Genomic DNA, 18,979 nt, shown 5'->3' with positions numbered 1-18,979 from the left:
AGTAATCAAGTCCTTTCTCACTTTCATCATAGCTTGGTTCAATGTGTTCAGTGTAAGATCTGGCTCTGAAGACATACATTCTGAATGCTTGCTCAGACCAAGGAGAAAAAAGTTCATGTCTGAATATATATGGAAAGAAGAAGGCAGTGAAATATAGTATCTATTGGCAGGTATGCAGATATCTTATAACTGCAAGTTTAGCAGTACTTGTGTACAGATGTATAAGAAATATTTCATGTAACTTCAAAAAACATAGCAGTCAAAAAATTACTTTTGTACAACATTATTTAACCAGAAGGACAAACATCCAGTGAGACAATCTGCAGTCACTTCAGAATGAGTCTCCTGCACACTCTAGTGAGATTATTTACAATTTTAATATTCAATTAATAAAGCACACAGTGGAAACAATATGCAAAGTTAATTACAACTTGCAGAAGATACAGATAATTGGTATAAAACAAACAAGTATGAGTGCTTCCTACTAAAATTAGTAATTTAAGTTTTCAATAAATTAGAGCTGTGGTTTCCCCAATACTGACTAGTGGTACTTAGTACTTTGATAAACACTTAACTACACTCCCCATCATTCTCAAATATTAAAAGGAGTAAGTTAACCTCTTTCTTAAAAACAGCTGAATGTCCAAGAAATAAACAGCTTGCCTTCTTCCCTGCCAAGGGAGGAAAAATTAAATATATGGCATTCACATTCATGCGGTCAGTATCACCCTCCCTCTCATGCTCACTGCACTCTCCCAGGGAATTCTGACATAACAGGTCAATTCTTGCACTATTCCAGTGACAGGATGAGCTGTGTGAAGTTCACTGGAACGCCAGTTGCACAGTAAGTAACCAGGACAGAAGTAATTGTGCCAGAGGGGTGAGCTGCAGGTCTTTGAGATTAATCTGCTATTTCATCTGAAGGACTGACGAGGAGAGGCTGAATTGAAGTGATAGCATCCATTTTCCAATTGCATTCAGCCTCAGATTCCAGGAGGCAACTGAGCAGTGCCCAACAAAACAACTTGTGGGAAGCAAATTAACAACAAACAGCTCAACTAAACAAAAACCAAACTACCTTATAATACATTTCCTATTAACAGAGCTGGTGGAAGAGGGATGAGCAACTCTGAGACAGCAGCATGTCTGCTTCTTCCAGCTTTGAGGAAGTAGGACCTCTGTCTGAAGGTTTCCAGATACATGCTTGTCTAAATTGCTTTAAAAAAAAAACAACAAAAAAAAACCCTTCAAATACCAATTTCACAACTACCCTGAAATTATCATTACGAGCAGAAATAGCTTCCAGCATTTTAGATAAAAATGTTCTTTGCTTCATGTGAGGCCCATTACTTACTGTTTTGTTCACAGGGGATATGAAATGCTGTTTTCTCCCTTCACATCTCAAGAATGTTGCTATGCCTCCCAGGCCATGCTTCTCCGAATCAAAGAGCCACACACTTTCAGTTCCTCTGCCTGCTGCTCATCTGCAAGACCTTCAGCCTTCATTATTGCAGTACTTCGTACTTCCTCCAATTAACCTACATCTTTCTTGAATGAAGTACCTCGAAAGAGGCTTGACTCTCCAGCTGAAGCACAAACAAAATAAGGTCTACTTCAAGGGCCTGGTACACAACACCCTTCTTTCTAAAAATCAGTATGAATTTCATTGCCAGTAATGTCATGCCGTTACAAAACAAATGAACAAGTGGCTTGCACTCAATTCATGAAAAACTCTCAACCTTTCAACTAAGCACAGGTCTCTACAGAACTGCCACCTACACGGTCATTTCTTGTATATCTGCTGCTAACTACAAGTATTTATTGCTAAGACTTTGGACTTGTCTGGATGAGAAATGAAAGCAGTTCAGCTAAGACACATCTCCAATTTGCTAACAGCATTCCTCATTCTAATCTTGTTTCCCACCATCCTTTCCATTCTTCTCTGCTTGATTAGTACTTGTAAATTGAATAAGGATATACCACATTACATCACTCAAATCATTAATGAAAACACTAGCCAGTTGCAGAACACATTTCATCAGAACCCCAGCTGATGGTCACTTGGAGCATCAGTTGCAGCAGTGAGCACCAGATAATGACTTCTGAAGAATAGTTTCCTCAGAACATTTGCTTCCACTGTGCAACATTTTAATCTGTATTGTATCACTGATCTCACTACCATGACGTACTTAAATCAATCCATGTGACAGACACTGATTTCTCTAATTCAAAGACCTGCTATCCTGACAAGGAGAAAATGCTGTAGGTTAAACAGGATTCATGTAGCCTACTATTTAATGGCATTTTTATACTTTAGATTTCAACAAACAGTTTATTTGTTATTGTACATTAACAGACTCATCAGTGCTGAGTACAGGGGGATGATCACCTCCCTGCTCCTGCTGGCTACACCATTCCAGATACAAACCAGAATGCCATCGTCCTTCTTGGCCACCAGGGCACACTGCTGGCTCACAGACGATTAACATCCCCAGGTCCATTGTCTCCACAGTCTTCCAGCCTCTCTGCCCCAAGCCTGTAACATTGCCTGGGGTTGCTGTGGCCACTTTAAAATAAAAGAGGCATTTTTAAATATGCCTCTGCATATTTATCACCTCTTCTGTTGTCATTGACTACTGTTGTCATAAAGTGCCAAACTTTGCTGTCTCTTAAACAGATTGCAATAAGGATCTAGCACTTCCTCAATTCTAGCCAGCCTTTTATATCTGGTAGTATTTTACTTTCTCTGTACATTTATCTTTAAATTGAGGACAGAGTCCTACTTTCTCTCATCTTCTATGACATGGAAGTATTGTACTGGAGCCCTTCTATATTGCAGACACTCAAGAAAATATATCAGAAGATCCCTTCCCTTTTATTTTATAGCTGCACAGCTTAGTCATGGACTAAATCTGAGCTTACCGAAGAGCAAAATTATGGTTGCTGTGAGAGCCTGTCTCCAAGTCTTACATGCTCACAAGGTCATTCAAGCAAATAAATTCACTTGCTGTAAACCTAGTTATAATACAATTATACATAAGGACTAGGAGTTTATTATAATTAGAAAAAGCCTAGGCATTTGTATGAATAACGATGACATCAGTTACAATTATTTAGCTAACAGAACATATAAATCCTTTATTGTCCAGCTCTGTAAATCACAGATGGAATTAAAAACCTGCCCACAGTGAAAGCAGCCATTCACTGCTGGCTACAGATTTTTTTAATCTTCAACTGATCAGTGTCTTGCAACTGTTAGACAGTGATTTCTGCATATGCACATAAAAGAGCAGATATTTTTATATCTACAGAATTTCTTTTGTGAAAGAGAACTGTCTGAACCGTATCATTTTCTCTTCACATTGTACTCTTTAAGCTTGCTCAGAAACATTCTCTTTTCACTTTCTAAAATATCTGTATTCAAGTATCACAAACAAGCATAGCCAGGGCATGTATTCCACAACATTAGCCACTGTGTAACATCTGAATATGCCTCTTGCTTACCTACCCAAATGCTGCTTCAGATAAATAAATGAATGTGTACAGCCAGATATATAAATACTTGTGTAATACGAAGAAGAATGAACCAGAGAACCAGCTAATAGCTTGTTCACTGAACTGTCACAGCTGTTTCTGATTCAATAGAGAACCCAAAAAAACTGTGTTAGGAGGTGGACGAGATGCAGAAGTTTACATGCAGGTATTTTAGAAACAAACCATTTAATCTCTAAAAATTACGCACAGAACTCAGTTTTTCTTCTTACCACGTCTAAGTGGGAAGTTAATTCTAAGCAAAGCAAAAATGTCACACAGAGGAATTTTACATTTAAGTAGAAATCTCAATGAAAAAATTACCAGATGTTTCCAGAGTAAAGTTCCTCAAATCACCTACAGCTCTGCAAGCTACTAGCAACTTCAAGTACCCAGCAAGAAAAAAAAGCCTTTCTCAGTAAAAGTTAGAGTAAAACCTGAAGTTCCTCTTATCAACCCCTACCACAATCTAACTCTATAATTTCATATGTTCATCACATCTTTTCCCATTACTACAAAGTAAACTTCAAGATACAACTAAATATAAACTCTAAGTGAACTAACAAGCTAATAGAGATTTGTAAAGGAAATACATGTCATATACATATACCTAAATGAATATACATACAGGTTCCCCTCCACCCCTTACATACACAGAGTATCCATACATGAAGATAAATGTCCATTTCTGCCAAGAACCCACTGAGAAATATACAAGCAAGTGGCTTATCAGACTATAGAAAATGCAAAGCTTTCATTGCAGAATCATGGTACAGCTGAGTTCACCGAGTAGAAATTGTATTTGCACCACAAGTACAATAGAAACATAAAAAACAATGGGAAGAACATTTCCCTAAACAGTGATAGAAAGTGATACTCAGAAACTTTTGGCTGAAAACACAGATTCATGTTAATTTTGGCTCTGAACCCCGGTTCAAAAGCAAACCTCCTTGATGCACAGCTCCCTAACCAAGACAGGCCTTCACAGTGAACATCTCTACCACCTGCTTACTACCATCAGATGTTGCAGTACTCCCTCGGACCACTCAAAGTTTTTGCACATCACTCCCCAACAACCAATGCCCAGTGCCTGTTCCCTGCACTTCACACTCTCTGGATGCCGCATTACCTCACAATACACCATGTTCAGCACCCTGAACGGTCCTCACTCTGCCACTGGACACTTCATTCCCGGTGAGCAGAGCTACCCCACTCCTAAGAGCCCCCACCAAAAAGCACAGGCACCTGCACTGGCTCCTCTGAATGGGAATGTTCCATGCATCCAGGAGCTGGGAGGCAGGAAAAACCCAGAGCTGCCAAGACAGGCAGCAGAGAATAACAAACAAGCAGAGAGCTAAAAGGTGAGGGATGGATGCAGGTAAAGAGGTAAGGAGACTGAAATACCAGGAAAAGATAAGGGGTCTTACCAATGATCCAGAATTAAATTAGGGGCCACAAGGCGTGACTCCTGCCATGCACTGCAGGACAAAACTCTGAAGTGCTTCCCAAGGAGACACATTTCCCTATATCTTTCATAACAACTACCAGACTTCCCCAAGCTTCAGAAAAAGACCAAGTATTTGAAAACAAGAAACTCAAAAAAACTGTGGCACTTAACAAAAGAAGTTTTCCATTCTTCTAAAGAAATTCTAAAAACTACACAGGATCCAAAAAGCAGCATTAACATTGAGATCTGAAATGTTTAATCATACTCATTATTTGAATAGGATCTAGCATTCAGATTAACCCAAGGACTTGTAATTCAGGCAGCCAGGAGCCAGCACATCTTTATACATCCTCATGATGGGTACCAAAAATGCAGGGCACATTAAGAAAAATAGAGCAGCTTAAAATAATACATTCAATGCTCTAGTGCTTCAACCAAACTGATATACTAAATAAATATTTAAACTTTCCATTTGCAACATAGCATCTGCTAATTATAATACTAAATCATTGTCTAATAATTTTCTGATTACACAGAATAAAAAGAGCAGTGGTGACAAATATGCACAATAAACCTCAGAATGATTCTGAATGTTCAATAGTTCAGCCCTCCCACAACCTATTTTTGGAAGCTGAAATTTGAATACTAATAAACCAAAGGAGAAACAACTGGCAAGATACCACATACAATGGTGAAGACTGATCTCAAAGACTACTGGCAATTTCTTTCCTGCATCCTGCAGCGCTGTGTGAAAGCACCCAAGAATTTTACCACTCCTATAAGCTAGTAAAAGAGCTAATTTAGAGTAAACTAGTCACTACTGCAGCAGAATGCTTCCAATATCCGAGTTGGAGCCTAGGTAGCTGCGTATCATGACACAAACGGTTTTCATAAGGTCAGAAGGACAATCATTTCCTTCCAAGACACAAACCATAATTCAAACTACTCTTTATCATATTACAATGTTTTCCTACAGCTAACCACAAAATCTGTCACCTCTGAAGTTACTTTATACAAGCATAAGCTAGTGAGAAATTAACAATCTTTAAAAACCATTGCCCCAGAAAAGTAAACTTCTGTATCAGTTTTCATGTTATTAAATAGTTCTACATGGAGAAGTCATGGAAAAAAATGAAAGTTACTGAAGTCAGAACTGCTCATATCATTTCTCAATTCAAATCAAGAGGCACAAAGTGAGAACCACCCTAACAAGTTAGAAGAGTTTCTTCATTCACTTGCTAAATCAAACACTAGCGTGAGTCATATGAGCACGAGCTAAAAATGCCTCTAAAAGGAAGAAGGACTCACCAAGTTCATTGAGACTCTGGGCAGCTTTTGTTATCTCCCTGCTTCCTCCTTGCAGCTGTCCTTGAAGTCTCTTACTGAGATGCAAGATGCGTATTATCCTCCGCAGCAAGTCACAGGCAGCCTGTGGAGAAATCACAGCATTAGGGGATATTATCAGCACACTCTGATCTCATAATTTTAGGCTTCTAATATGGAAACATTTTAACCAAAGAAAGGAAATATGAATTTGAATAAAAACAAGGAACTTCAGAACACTGAAAAGCCTGCTCTTAAGGACCTTTTTTCATGATCCAATGCAATATAGGCACATAACATCAAAAGCTGGAAATTACATTTACTGGGCTAAGATTATGCTGCCATTACTAACACTCCCTCTCCCCTCAAAAAAAAAAAAAAAAGAAAAAAAAAGAAAAGAAAAAGAAACAAACTCAGAACCCTATGAGAGTGACATGTTCTACTTCCAAGCAGAAGTGAGCTTCACTTTGTATCATGCAGCCCTCCTCAGTAGTTCTCCCATCTCTAAACTACAGTAAAATTAAGAAGTTGGCTTTGCCAATTAAATATTGATCCAAAGTAAGTAAAATAGCAGAGAACAAGAAAAACTCGAAGGCTTAAAGTATTATTTTACGGATATTGACTCTCTTGTTAGGAATAGATATAAAAATCCATTTGCATCAAAAATTTCATAGGGCTATTCTCCTACATTTATCAATCTGCCACTTCATATTATTTGATAGGTTTGCAAAAGCACAGCCTGTTCTTGGCTAAAAATTAAGATGGATTCATACACCAACTTTCAGGAAACACATCTGCACTGTATTTTCATTAGCACCAATTCAGAGCGAAGGTATTGCTGACATCTGAATCAAACATACGAGTCCCACTGTTTTTAACTCAACTAAGACCTTCCCCATCAGGTTTTCTTGCTCTACACAGTAAATTAATGGAGGCAGACAACCACTGTGAGTTGCACCACGTGCATGATAAATGTATTAAGCCTTACAACGACAGAGGATGACAGTGGGTATGAAGTGATGACAAGCTGCTATGTAGGAGAGATCCCCAAGCTACTTCTAGACTACACAACTCAGGTACACCAACTGTTCAAACTACTGTGTCATTTAGGGACAGCAAAGCTTCAGGACTGCCTGACATGCCCCGGTGGCAACTGAATGCACTGGCATTGAAGCCCACACAGCTTCAGAGCACATCTTTTGCTGGAAGGACTCCTTCAGAAGTCCACCATAAGAGGAGTCCTGCAGATGCATGCAGGTCTTCACCAAGAGACCAATAATGAGAAAGGCTGTAGAATGAGCAGAGAAAATGGAGTTCGTCTGGACTTGGTCAGTCAGGTTAGGAGGTGCGTGCTATAAGAGAAGGATCATTACTTTAGAACTTGCCTCCAGCATCTGTAATCAGACTTACAAGTGGTAAGTAAGAAAGTTGGGATAAGTGAGTCACGGTTGTTAGGAGGTATTTTCCCCACTACTGAAGAGAAGGTCTTTTGAAACACTTGCCTTATAGATAGGAAAAATGAAATTAAAATTACTTAAATTATAGACAATTAAATACGTTTCGAATCTGACAGGCTTTTAAACTCAAGGTAATGTCTTGAAACCAATTGGTTAAGTACACATACGTAAACATACATAAATAAGTCCTTTCAACCAATGTTCAGAGGAGTGAACAACTCACTAAACTCCACTGTTTGCCAGCACAAACCAATGGAAATACATGAATTTAATGTTTAACTTCATTCAATACCAAGGCACAGCAAAGAGTATCACAAAGCCCCAGTGAGATGACTGAAACCACACTGACTCTCACTGCTGTTGGCACAATATTGTGCATCACTAAGCACAAGTTCCCTAAGCATTCTAGGATGACTTAACCACATGATTTCTGTTATCATTAGTGAGAACCAAGTGGAGCTTATCCTGCTTTTGAGATTAATGTATCGGTTTTAATTAATTCACTCTTTTAATCAGAAAGAATTTTGATCCACATATCACTTCCATATCTCTGAACAAAATTTCTGCAAGATAAATCAAAAATAGCTCCTTATATAGTTCACCATGGCTCACCAATAAGAGTGCACAGTACTACTACTCTGCCTTCAGATGTAATTATTTTCTAACCCAACCGTGTACCCCTGGCTAACTTTTTCCTTAGGACTTAAGCTATCCTCTGAGCACCTCGTACTTTACATGCCAAAGATTTATTTTTTATGTCATCGTTGTTTGTTACCTCCCATCCCAAGAAAGAGTATTTTAAAAGGACTATCAAACTGGATGACAGATAGGAAACATTGCATTTAGATTAGAGAGCAATAAAGAAAAAACATTTCTTCTAAAGACACTGAGAAGGCACTCTTTACTTCACAGCCATCACTAATGACTGCATCACGCCCTTGGCAAACATCATGTTTCGCATAAGTATTTGCATTTTTGTGAATCATTCAACCTAATAAAACTCACTCTCAAATTCTGTAGAAGTATGCAATATATGAGGACTGTACACTGGAAATGTAAAAGAATCCAGAAGCAGAGTTGGCCATGAAACCTACATCATCAACTCTGACCCCCTGCACAACAGAAGTCTGCATTAATTCAGGAAGCAGTCATTCCTCAAGTCAATACAGCATGCTTTCATGCTTTTCTAAAGGAAATGCTTTTATCCAAAAATGATGGAATTCCACAGTCCAAGCAAAAATTAATTTGAAAAAGCAGTGAGAGGCCTAAGTTAGTCCCAGAGGTTTTCATTAAATTAAAAATCAAACACGATTTTTCTGGAGATTACATATTAGCTATCTGCTGAAATTTAAATCAACAACAACAAAGATATTATTGCTACAATTCAAACAGAAAGCCTCTGTTAATCTTAAGTTAATTCTAGGAAATTATTGAGACATTATTAGAAAGACCACTTGAAACTGCCAGCGCTCACCCATATATGCAACTGCATGCATCCACCAGACCATAACACAAGTGAATGTATACAGAATACAAACCCAGAGGAAGATGGGACTGTACACCATCTTAAGACTACCTGGACAACTACATACAATACTATCAGTTTGAATCCTGCTACTGGTAAACACTTTGAAGAAATAGCAGTTTCCTACTGTATAGATATTTTTTCTGTTTTGTGGTGGTTTTTTTTTAATTATTATTATTATTAATAAAAAGCTGTTAAAAAAAAATCAGATATTGTAGGGATTTCTAAATTTGAAGATATCCCAAATTAAGGCACCATAGAGAAGCACATGTTTAGACAACTGCACAGAAAATAACTCTCTGAAGGACAAATTCTCTGTCTACATATTTCAGCTGTTAACTAATCCCATTTAGCTTGTGATACGGAAAGACTATGAATGTGCTCAGAAGAGGATAGCATGATTTAAAGCAGGAAGAAAGCTCTGAGTCTGCTGCTCCCCGGGGATGCCATGAAGCCGTAAGAACAAAGCAAGACATAATATACACAAGTATGCAGCAGAGATTTAGAACTCAGAACTACATTTGTAGTAGACAATGAATTTACAGAGAAAATGTTTATAAAAAAGCGAGAGTATATTAAAAACAATTAAGGATGGCGAAATCCAGCTTTATGCAAGCCAAATACTCCTTCAGTTTGTGAGCACTCCCATAGCAATCAAAGGAGAAGCACAAAAGCAATACAGTCATGGATACAAGAAGCCCTTAAACACCACACAGATCAGCAAATGATAACTAGCAACTCTACTTAGTTTGACATCATAACCTTTTATCAGTCATTTATCTTTTTTTAAGAAACAAAAACTTATTCTACTGACTGTACATGAACTGTTAAAATTAGCAGGTTTGACTGCGCTGCACATCTTGCATTTGGTACAGAAGTAAGCAATGTCATTTTGTAAGCCTTGCCACAGCCAAGAAGCAAACTGTTTGCTGTGCTGATGCCCTTCCTTCCTGAACAAACAAGGCTGCCAGGTAAACAGATACAACAGCATCATAATGCTACCAACACAGGGGAGGACAGCAGCCCTCACGCTGAGGACTGTCACTGGCAGCAATGCTGGAATGATCCTTCCTCTTTCTGTGCACAGCTAAGTAGGCAGCTAGGGACACGAGGCTGGGCGACCCAGCAGGTGCCCTTTACCCTGCGTCTCTCTCCTTTTCTTTTTTTTTCAGCACTTTGACTTTACGTAAGGTCAGAGAAGAAACAGTCATCATCTTTAACTCCAAATTCCCACAATTCTTCCCACAGCTGCAATATACGCCAGAGAAGAAAAGAAAAAAATCTGCACCTAGCCTGGCACATCAAAGCCAAGGAAACTCTGCCCAGTGGCAAAACAGTGACAGCTAGAGCTGGGAAGCACAGGAGCAGCTGCTGAACAACCTGGCTGAACAGACTGGTAAGAGCTTCCTGCTGAACTTCACTGCTACTGAAAATCAGTTAGAACATACCAGACCTTTAGCCAAGAGCCTAGTGCACTTTACTTGCTTCACCAGTCCCAGACTAGAAACTGAGTACAACTGTTTGCAGCCCCATCCACTTGTGCTCCACAAGCTAACGGCAACCCACTTGCGTGGATATCCACAGTTCAAATTTCAGCTACCAAAAGATAAGTTCTTAGTTTTACAACTTAATATTTTCTTTAAAAAGAGAAACAGTTCAAGCAGTAACTCTTTAAACCTTTCCTGATTTGAAACTGCTTTTGAATCAATAAACTGAATAGAATGCAACTACATCTACGGGACCTACAGGATAGTTTTCTACCACAATAAAATTAAAAATAGAAGTGTTCAACACTTATCTCACCATTGCTGGGAAAAAGCTCTCTCCCGCTGCTCTTCTTTAACAGAACTACAATCTCTGTAGACTCCAGTTCATTTAAAAGATAGGAACAGCTGTGTACCTGGCTTATACACCAGAACTCTAAACTGCTCTGTAAGTTGAAGCATTATTTCCCAATCTCTTTGCTAAATTGCAGTTAAACGCACACTAATGTAAAGGAAAAGAGTGCCTCCTACAGAACATCATCATAATATCAAACATTAAATATACCCAGCCAGAAATGAAAATGTAATTTACCTGTACTCTGATAGCCTTCCACTCTTCCCCTCATCTCAACAAAAACTAAACCAGCTAGTGCAAAAGTCAGCTTTACACTTTGCAATATGAATATTTGTCGGCTGAATAGGAGCCAGCAGTGCACCCAGGTGGACAAGAGGCCAGCAGCATCCTGGCCTGGGTCAGGAATGGTGTGGTGAACAGGCCTAGGGAAGCAACCCTTCTCCTGTATTCAGCACTGGTGAGGCCCCAACTCAATACTGTGTACAGTTTTGGGCACCTCAGAACTGAAAGGACACTGAGGTCCTGGAGCAATTCCAAAGAAGGGCAACAAGGCTGGTGAAGGGCTTGGAGAATGTGCCCTATGAGGAGCAACTGAAGGAACTGGGGCTGTTTAGTCTGGGGAAGAGGAGAACGAGGGGAGACCTTACTGCTCTCTTCAAATACCTGAAAGGTAATTGCAGTGAGAGCGGAGCTGGTCTCTTTTACTGGCGACAGGACAAGGGGAAATGGCCTCAAGCTGCACTAGGGGAGGACCAGGTTGGATACAAGAAAAAACTTCTTTACAGAAAGGGTTGTTGAGCACTGGAACAGGCCCCCCAGGGCGGTGGTTGAGTCACCATCCTTAAAAAGTGTTTAAAAACTGTCTGGATGTGGTGCTCAGGGACATGATTAGCAGTGGGTTGTTAGAGTAGTATGGCTTAGTTGCAGTTGGACTCGATGATCTTGAAGGTCTTTTCCAACCTGAGCAATTCTGTGATTCTATGAAGCACCTCTCAGTAGCTCACAATGAGACACATGGATACTGATTTTTACTGAGAAATACTGACAGGAAACTCCAGTCTACTGGAATATGGAAATCCCACTCATGTCTGATGAGTCACCTTTTCTTAATGCTCTAGAGGACTGGGAAATGAAATACATTAAAAAAGACTTTTAAAACACATTTCTAATACAACTTACCTGAAGCTTTGCAAGCTGAGCTGTGCGAGACACTATTTTGTTGTAGGGATCAACAATTTTGGCTCTAATTCTGAAAATAAGAAGTTTATAGAGGTATTAATATATAGCATGATAGAATGAGTAAGAATTCAGACTTTCTAATTACATCATCAATGGCATACCTATCAACAGTACTTTGTAGAGCACCAATTCTAGTCTGCATCATTTGGAGGACACCTGCAAAATAAAGCAGATGTTTTACACGTGACTCTCACAATACAAAGAATATTTCTTTCCATAACTGACCACATCTACAGCAGACTACTTCTGTATTAGAAGAAAAAAAAAACACCCTTTACAACAAAACATTCAAAGAAATGAATGAGACACTGAGCATTTAGAAATAAACTGAGAAGGTAATAAGAAATTACAAACTACTACAAAAAAAATTACTGGTACAGAACAAAAGCCTGCAGAAGACAAATTGTTCTGGAATTCATCATATGTTAAGCGCCAAATAATACTTAGAAAATTCAGTTTTCTAAAAGAATGGTGATCAGGACTGATATTCAAAGCCATATAACCTGAAACAAACCCCTGAACATGTTATAAAAAAGCACCACAACTTATTCAGCAAAGGAACTATGCAGTTCAGAGAAACCAACAGGCGAGGAGAACTGAGAAGCAGTGCCATTTCAAGGTTTTCTTCCTAAGCATGAGCATCTTTAGCAAAAAGTAAGGTATGTCATTGTGAGATCATCTAATTTAGACTACAAGCAGAGCAAGCTACCCTAATCTTGTTTGTTCCAGATTAGTTTGGAAAAGCAGCATAAAGGAAAACCCACAAGCACAGTCGTTCTTTCCTTGCTTAATTGCAAACAAAGCAGTCAAGGGTAATAGTCACTTCTGCAATATAGAATCAGCCTGCTGAGAATTTAATTAAGTTACACAAACACAGACCTATGAAATTATTTTTGTTTCAATTCTTGTTAGCACTCTCAAACATCCTGCATGTTGGTAAAGCCTTGTTTGCAAGCATATCTTCATCAAATTTAACAAAACTACCATATGATACAGAAAGACAGAATATAGACAAGACTATTGCTACTGGGACTCTGTTTCATCTGTTTTGTACAAATATGCCTACTCTCATTTCCTCCATCGTTCAGAATTATTGACTTGGCTTATAGATAGATGCAGGAGTCCTTTGATATTTATAAATGGAAAGGCATGCATGCAATCCTCATAGATAAAAAGATGTGTGAGAGAGAAAAAATGTCAGGAGGGGCTTACTCTGCACCCGAATGGGAGACAGCAAGTGACATGACAATGCTACATTTATGAGCGTTGTGCCCTTTAAAGTAATGTACTGTTCCCCTTGCCAAAAGGCATTATTAGGATGGGTGAAAAGGAAATCTACGCTCTGCATCTGCTATATAAGATACCAGATGAAACTACTTAACCTATCTTAAGCTAACAGGTGAGCTATTTATAGAAACAGAGCCAGGAAATAGTATTTATACCAAATCAGTATACTATTAGCAGAGTGTACAGAGCTAAAAGAAGAAAAGAAGTCCCCAGGAAATTACTCTGCAAGTTCGGTTAATTAATTTGAAATATTTAAAGAGATTCACTTCCACATATCCATATGACCACACATGCTGTGAGTCACTTCAGTAATCTTCATCTGCTTACTTTCTTGATGTAAGTGTGTGAAGACACTCTAAGCTACATGTTTCTAACTTCATAATTAAATTTCCTATTAACATTTCTCTTTTCTTTTACTTATGGGTATTGACGCAGTGGTTCTTCTATGTTGACCATGCTGTATCATGTGTAGCCCAAACACTGCAGAGAGAAGCAGGTTTTGCAATACTTAAAATATCATCTTTGTTAGCATAGAACTGTAGTTTCTGCTACTCATGTCTTAAGGGTCAAGAAATTTCAAAATTAGAGCCCTCTCATATTTCTCTTTCAGAAGGGCCTCTTAAGGAGAATAACACTGTATCAATGGAAAACAATTGATAACTTTTATGCAGGTACAATTTCATTTCTACTTTTGGTTATCAGCTGTAAAATGCTTTATTTACTAACCTGACCTACAGAAATATTTTTATTCAGAATAGCTGTTTTTAAGTACTTCACTCTTCCTTCAGAGCAATTTTAGGCAGGAATGCCTTCAGAAAGAGCCATGATTTCTGAAAACTGAGAGGTGATCATCACATAGATGATAGATACCTTGTTTGGAGGATAAACAGATTCCACATTTCCCACGCTTTAATTTTCCAACTGTTTAAGAAAATATTTGAGGATCACCACTGCTAGATTAAATAGTCATTTCTCAATTTTTCTTTAATCTGTATGTAAATGCTAACAATTCAATAATAACACTTTACAAAGGCTCAGGAGGTACAATAACCACCAGCAACCAGAAACTCTCAGGTTATGACAAAGCAGAAAAAGGGAAAAAGGTGAATGAGTTGGTTTCTACAGAGTAGATGGGGAAGGAGATATGCTTGAATCCCATGGTATACACAAACTGGCATATCATAAAGGAAATATCTTTCTCCACAAAAACAAAAACCACCAACCCAGATATGAAGCTCCCAACAAGTGTCACAAAACAGAATTGGCTGGTCTAATGAACTCCTGGGAGAAGAACCATATTCTGTAATAATTTTTTGTATGGTTTCTAGGTAAAGCCTTTTCAAGTCAGCCATTTATTTTAAAAGCCAGAACCCAATCAGTGGAATTACAGTCGTATGCATTTCATCTAGTAGCTTTTTTCTAGAAAGAAAAATTTCAGTGTCTCAGTGCAGTTACGATTATGTGGTAATACCTCTTCAGTTAAGACTTGTAAACTACACAACGTGCACATGCAGCATTTCCAGACTTGGTATTAACGTCAACAGATATTGCAATAAAATTAAGTTTATTTAGAAAAAAATGTATTAAAAGGTCAAAAAGACTTGATCACTAAAGTTGCTCAGAATAGATTAAGAGGTTTTTTGCCTATGGAGTATTTACTCCAGAGAAGTATCGGTCAAATCCTCTCCTAGGAGCTCCATCTGCTGACATAAAAAAAAAAAGCTGCTACAACTTCTCAGTCATAAGATCTGTAGCTGCTATATTACTAGCCAAAGTGAACTGTGAATGATGTTCCACGTAGAAATTAAAAATGCTCCCTTCCTCATAAGAATTAGCAAGCATTCAGAAGATGATCTTACCTTCCAGGGATTCAATTCCAGTTGCTTGAGCCAACAGGTCTTCATGTCTTGCAACAACCTTAAAAAAAAAAAGAGAGAAAAGATAGAAACAATGACAGAAAAATAGAGATGTGTCCCTGAAAGGGTTATTAAAACATCACCAACTCACCCCACTAAACAGATCCAAGAAAAAGGAGATGAAAGCATCTTCAGAACACATGTTCATTCACAAAACAATAAGCTCAGAATGGGAGACAGATATTGCAGTGTAGTTGACATACTGATTGCTTTTCTGACTTTTATTAACCATGTTTCAACACATACTGATTGATATATAATAATAATTGTAAGCGTAAGCTTAGTAGTCACACAATAATAACACATATTCCCATTTTTAATCTTTTCAGTTTGAAGTTTAGAAACTAACTCCTGAAGAATTTAGCATTGCACGGGGAGCAGTTTTTCAAACCAAGCACAAACTAATCATGTACTCTCACAGCATGGTCAATGGGATTTCCAATGTCCAGGTGGATTTTACCACTGTGCTTTGACTATCCAAATTCAACACTTTTTGATGGTGTCAAGGTGCATCAGCACATGTTGTGTTGGCCTAGTTAAAGGTAAAGAGTAAAGCCCAGGCTACTCTCCACCACAGGATAGAATAGCGCAGGACAAGTCGTTCTCTTCTTTCTCACAACCATCACCCCAAAACACAGGGAAGTTTTTCCAACAGCCAACATGATCGTTTGGAAGGAGTTGGGGGAACCCTTACAAGGAATAGCTGAACCTCCATGTACACAGAGACTGAGTGCAGGAGCTGAGGGAACAGCATACAGCTCGTTGATGGGGGCTACTGGGAGTGGACATAACCGAGTCAGTATCACATTCACTGCTCTTTCAACTGCAAGTTTTACTGGGCAATGTCAGAAGCTAGCTCTCACTTTATTAAGCACACCAGAGCACCAAGCATGCTTTACACTTACTTGTACATGAAGCTCTTTATCCAGCTGGCTGATACCTTGGGCGAGCTTTGCAAGCTGCTCAGCTATCACCGCCCGATGGATCGACTGCGACGTGTAAGCTTTCACATCGAAGTCCTCCCTGAAGAAGTCAGCGTAACACTCTGAAAAAGACTTAGATGTTATCTTCATGCTTCAGACCTGCTGCACTGACGGACGTACATCACGCAGCGCTGGACGTACCCGTCAACACAACACAGCACACCGAGCTGAGAAGTGAGTCCACGTGGCAAAGCCCACGACTTCATGGAAGCACAGTGCGTCCTACAGCAGGCTCAGCTTATGCTACATGAGGGAACTACTCTCCAGCGGTGACTTTTAACGAAGAAGCGCCCTACTTTGTACACAGGGCTGCCTTCCCTCAGGAGCACCGGGCAGCCCTGCGGAGGGGAGCAGTCCGAGAACAGGGCCCGCCTTCCCGCTCCCCTCCGCCCCACGAACTTTCTGCTACGTGACACCACGGAAGCCCGACGCCGCAGCACCGTGACCGCAACTCACCGTCCGCCTGCAGCTCAGCCAGCGTCGGGGCCGGGGCTCCGCCGCCCGCTCCCTCCATACCGCCCGCTTCCTCCATGCCGCCCGGCGTCACTGCCCGGCGGCGGCGCGCGGCGATGATGGCGGAGCGGGGCGGGGCGGGGCAGACATGGCGGCGCGGCGGGACGCTGAGGAGGGAGTTCGCTGTACATGAGCGGGGACGTCGCGGAACGCAAACAATGCCCCGGGACGGATCCGGCGGCTCTGTTTCGGGCTGGGCGCGTTGTGAAGATGTGCGCCCCGATGGTTCGCTACTCCAAGTGAGTAACTGCCCTCAGGCTGCGGGCGGCTGTCGTGGCGGGAGCGCGGGCGGGCAGCTTCTCGTGGGGCTGTTTGTGGACGCGGACATCTTTGTCGTACGGTTACATGCAGACATCCCCGCAGCGCTGCGTGTCAGAGCGGCTCGGGAGGTAAATGTCCGCTCTGCGTGCCCTGTCCCCGCAGGCTGCCGTTCCGCACCCTGGTCCGGCGGTACGGCTGCGATCTGTGCTACACCCCCATGGTCGTGGCGGCCGACTTCGTGAGATCAGCCAAAGCCAGGGACAGCGAGTTCACAACGAACGCAGGTAATCCTGTTACATGCATCGCTGCTGCCTTCTTGGGATGTTTTATGTGCCAACGGCATCCTGGCTTCTGGCAGAAATAGTGAAGCCTGCAGGACAGGGAGGTAATGATCCCTCTGTACTCGGATCTGGTGAGGCTGAACCTTGAGTGCTATGTTCAGTTTGGGGCCCTCACTACCAGAAGGGCACTGAGGTTCTTTCCCAGAGAAGGGGAACAGAGCTGTGAGGGATCTGGAGCACAGCTCCCACGGCTGAGGGAGCTGAGATGGTTCAGTGTTGGGAAGGGGAGCTCAGGGACACCTTACCACTCCTTACAGCTGCCTGGAGGGAGACTGTAGTGAGGTGAGAGTCTGCCTCTGCTTCCACGTAACAGCAGCAGCATGAGAGGGAATGGCCTTAAGTTGTGTCACAGAGGGTTCAGGTTGGATACTGGGACAAATTTCTTCTCATGATAATGCACTGAAACAGGCTACACCCCAAACCATTTTCATAATCCCTCATCAGTTGTGTTTTGTTGCTGAGTATGATGTTACATGGTGCAGATTATTCCTTTGGCCAGTTTTAGATCTGTCCAAACCCAGTTCCTTGCCCGCCTGTGGCCTATTTGCTAGCAGGCAGACAGAAGTAAAAAAATTAGTTTTGACGCTGCCATCACTGTTCAGCAAAAGTTGAAGCATTGTTGCATTATCAACAATGTTTTTTGTCACAAAATTCAAAACATAGCACCATACAGACTGCCGTAAAGAAAGTTACCTCCATCCCAGCCAGACCCAGTAAATAAAGATTGAGGAGTAATAGAATGGTTTCAGTTGGAAGAGACCTATAAGGTCATCTAGATCCAGCCCTATGCTATAGGCAGAGACACCTCCCTCTAGACCAGGTTACTCACAGCCCCGTCCAGCCTGGCCTTGAGTGCTTCCAGGCTAAGGAGCCCCAGCTCTCTCAGCCTGTCCTTGCAGGGAAGGTGCTCTGGCCCTCTGATCATCTTTGTGGCCTTCCTCTAGACCTGCTGCAACAACTCCATGTCTTTCTTGTGTCTTTCTTATCCACTGGGTGGTCCACCCGTCAAATCCACATCCCTCCAATTTGGAGATAAGGATGTGGTGGGGGACCATGTCAAAGGCCTTGTTCAAGTCCAGGTAAATGACATCCATCATAGCCTTCCCTTTGTCCATCAGTGCCATCACTTCATCATAGAAGGTCACCAGGCTGGTTAAGCATGACTTTCCCCTGGTGAAGCTGTGCTGGCTGTCTTGCACACGCTCATTGCTCATGTGATCAAGCATGTCACCCAGGAGGATCTGTTCCATCTTCTTCCCAGGTACAGAGATGAGATTCACCGGCCTGTAGTTCCCCAGTTCCTCCTTGTTCCCTTTC

The 18,979-nt window shown here is 40.8% G+C and overlaps 2 protein-coding genes across 2 annotated transcripts in view; one reads left to right on the top strand and one right to left on the bottom strand.

Annotated features, from left to right (window-relative positions):
- COG5 (component of oligomeric golgi complex 5) overlaps positions 1–17,117 on the bottom strand; it is a 180,017-nt gene extending 162,900 nt beyond the window's left edge. Inside the window, exons 1-6 of the mRNA XM_065743600.1 lie at positions 17,004–17,117; positions 16,470–16,609; positions 15,508–15,565; positions 12,463–12,517; positions 12,302–12,371; positions 6,287–6,407 (exon numbers count right to left, since the gene is read on the bottom strand). Of these exons, the coding sequence (XP_065599672.1) occupies positions 6,287–6,407; positions 12,302–12,371; positions 12,463–12,517; positions 15,508–15,565; positions 16,470–16,609; positions 17,004–17,079 (520 nt within the window). The 5' untranslated portion in view covers positions 17,080–17,117. The remainder of the gene's footprint in view (positions 1–6,286; positions 6,408–12,301; positions 12,372–12,462; positions 12,518–15,507; positions 15,566–16,469; positions 16,610–17,003) is intronic.
- A 17-nt stretch (positions 17,118–17,134) lies between these two features.
- LOC136053041 (uncharacterized) overlaps positions 17,135–18,979 on the top strand; it is a 37,631-nt gene continuing 35,786 nt past the window's right edge. Inside the window, exons 1-2 of the mRNA XM_065743602.1 lie at positions 17,135–17,299; positions 17,484–17,605. Of these exons, the coding sequence (XP_065599674.1) occupies positions 17,190–17,299; positions 17,484–17,605 (232 nt within the window). The 5' untranslated portion in view covers positions 17,135–17,189. The remainder of the gene's footprint in view (positions 17,300–17,483; positions 17,606–18,979) is intronic.

The sequence above is a fragment of the Cyrtonyx montezumae genome, unplaced genomic scaffold, assembly GCF_038088225.1.
Source record: "Cyrtonyx montezumae isolate F1298 unplaced genomic scaffold, pur_monq_1.0 scaffold_3, whole genome shotgun sequence".
In the NCBI taxonomy this organism is placed as follows: Eukaryota; Metazoa; Chordata; class Aves; order Galliformes; family Odontophoridae; genus Cyrtonyx; species Cyrtonyx montezumae.
The sequence above is the reverse complement of the archived record's forward strand: the minus strand, read 5'-3'. Positions and strand labels throughout refer to the sequence as shown.